The following is a 2,333-nucleotide window of genomic DNA, read 5'->3' on the forward strand; positions in this document are numbered from 1 at the left end:
TGTCCCCAAAGTGTCCCCAAAGTGTCCCCTGACTGTCCTCTGAGTGTCCCATGAGTGTCCCCCAAGTGCCACCTGTCCCCTCAATGTCCCAGCAGTGTCTCCCCAGTGTCCACTCAGTGTCCCCCTGAATGTCCCCTGTCCTGACCCCAAATGTCCCCTAAGTGTCTCCCCTGTGTCCCCAAGTGCCACCTGAGTGTCCCCTCACTGTCCCAAGTGTCCCCTGAATGTCCCGTAAGTGTCCCCTAAATGCACCTCAGATGTCCCACGAGTGTCTCCCCTGAGTGTCCCCCCAAGTGCCACCTGAGTGTCCCATAAGGGTGCCCCAAATGTCCCGTGTCTCCCAAGTGTCCCTCAAGTGCCACCTGTCCCCTGAATGTCCCATCAGTGTCCCCCAAGTGTCCCCCAAAAGTCCCACGAGTGTCTCCCGAGTGTCCCCCAAGTGCCACCTGAGTGTCCCAAGAATGTCCCCCGACTGTCCTGACTGTCCCATTTCCCCCCCCAAGTGTCCTATGAATGTCCCCTGAGTGTCCCCAAGTGTCCCAAGTGTCCCCCAATATCCCCCCCGTGTTCCCTTAGTGCCCCCCAACTGCCCTATGAATGTCCCGTGTCCCAGCTGCCCCATCAGTGTCCCCCCAGTGTCCCCCCAGTGTCCCACGAGTGTTGTCCCTCAGTGTCCCCCCAAATGCCACCTGGCCAGGGGGGATCCTTGGTGCTTCCAGGGGGGGCTGGTGTGACACAGCCCGGCCTGGAGGGGCCTGCCCAGCATGGTGGGACATGTCGTGACAGGGTGTGACAGGGTGGCCAAGAAGGGCTGGCTCAGGGGGTCTCTGGGCACCCCAACCCCCCAGTTCTGGGGGGGCAGATCCCCCCTTTCCCAGCTCCGGGGGAATCCCCAGGGCAGGACAAGGTGACAGGGACAGGAAGGGGGTGACAACATCCCCAAAACCCTCACCAAGCCCAGGAGGGACAAGCCAAGGAGCGGGAGGGTCTGGCCAGGGGGTGGCACTGGGATGTGCCCACTGGGATGTGCCCACTGGGATGTGGCCACTGGGATGTGCCCACTGGGATGTCCCCAGGGCGGTGACACCTCCCAGGGATGAGCAGGAGCTGCAGGAGCCTCCTGGGATCTGTGTCCTGCCCAGGGGCAACCAGGGAAGCAGGGGAGGGTCTGGGTGGGAAGGGACCTTTGGAGCTCGTCCAGTCCAACCCCAGCATAAGCAGGGACATCATCATCATCATCATCATCATCATGAGACCCATCCAGCCTGACCTGGAATGTTTCCAGGGATGGAGCATCTCCCACATCTGGGGGCAACCTGAGCATCCCTCCCTCCCTCCATCCTTCCAGCCATGGACTCACAGACTGGTTTGGGTGGGAAGGGACCTCAAATCCCACCCAGTCCCACCTGCATGGGCAGGGACCCCTCCCAGCAGCCCAGGCTGCTCCAAGCCCCATCCAACCTGCCCTTCAACACCCCCAGGGATGGGGCAGCCACAGCTTCCCTGGGCAACCTGGGCCAGGCTCTCCCCACCCTCCCAGCCCAGAATTTCTCCCTCCCATCTCAGCTCCATCTCACGTTGAGCTTCTCACCACCCAACACTCCCAAGCCCTCAAGGGCTCTTCTCAACCCATTCTCCTGGATCCCTCCTTGGGGTTGCCCTGCTCCATCAGCAGGACCTTGCCCTTGGTCTGGTTGAACTTCAGGAGGTTCCCACAGCCCCACCTTGGCCACCCCCAAGGCAGTTTCTCTGCACACCAGTTTATTGCAATAAATAAAGAGAAGTGGGAAGAAGGTGTCCCGAGTGGCTTTTATCTCCAACCTGTCACCTGCCTGGCTCCTGTCCTGCCCCTTCCCCACCCAACAGGTCCCCTCAGGGAGTGACAAACCCCACCCAAGCAGGACAGTCCCACGTTTCCTTCCTCCTCCCTTCAAAAAGCTCCAACACTTTGTGCCAAACGAAGCCCCAGGACCCTCCACCTCTGTGTCCCCCCCACCACCACCCCCCTGTGCCCACCTGGGAGCTGCTCCCAAGCTCCTGCCTGTCCCTGCTCAGCTCCAGGATGGCTTTGTTCCCATCCCACCCCCTCCCCGAGGTGGGACATGTCAAGTCCTGGGGTGTTTCACTGTCACCCCGCAGCGTCACCAGCGCAGAGGGATCTCCAGGAAGGTTGGGAGATGCCTACAAGAAGTAGGCAATGTTCTCTGGGTTCAGGGGGGCCTGGATGTCCAGCTTCCGGGCCTTGCTGTCCTTCTCCACGATCTCCAACCTCAGAGTTGGGCTTTTGGCTTCTCCTGAGCTCTCCTGGGGCTTCAGCAGCTGCTTGTCCCTGT

The 2,333-nt window shown here is 61.1% G+C and overlaps 1 protein-coding gene across 1 annotated transcript in view; it reads right to left on the reverse strand.

Annotated features, from left to right (window-relative positions):
- Positions 1 to 2,181: 2,181 nt before the first annotated feature.
- Positions 2,182 to 2,333, reverse strand: part of CLPB (ClpB caseinolytic peptidase B homolog (E. coli)) — a 71,735-nt gene continuing 71,583 nt past the window's right edge. Inside the window, 1 exon segment of the mRNA XM_009997779.1 lies at positions 2,182 to 2,329. Within this exon segment, the coding sequence (XP_009996081.1) occupies positions 2,182 to 2,329 (148 nt within the window).

The sequence above is a fragment of the Chaetura pelagica genome, unplaced genomic scaffold (assembly GCF_000747805.2).
Source record: "Chaetura pelagica isolate M959 unplaced genomic scaffold, ChaPel_1.0 scaffold645, whole genome shotgun sequence".
Taxonomy (NCBI): domain Eukaryota; kingdom Metazoa; phylum Chordata; class Aves; order Apodiformes; family Apodidae; genus Chaetura; species Chaetura pelagica.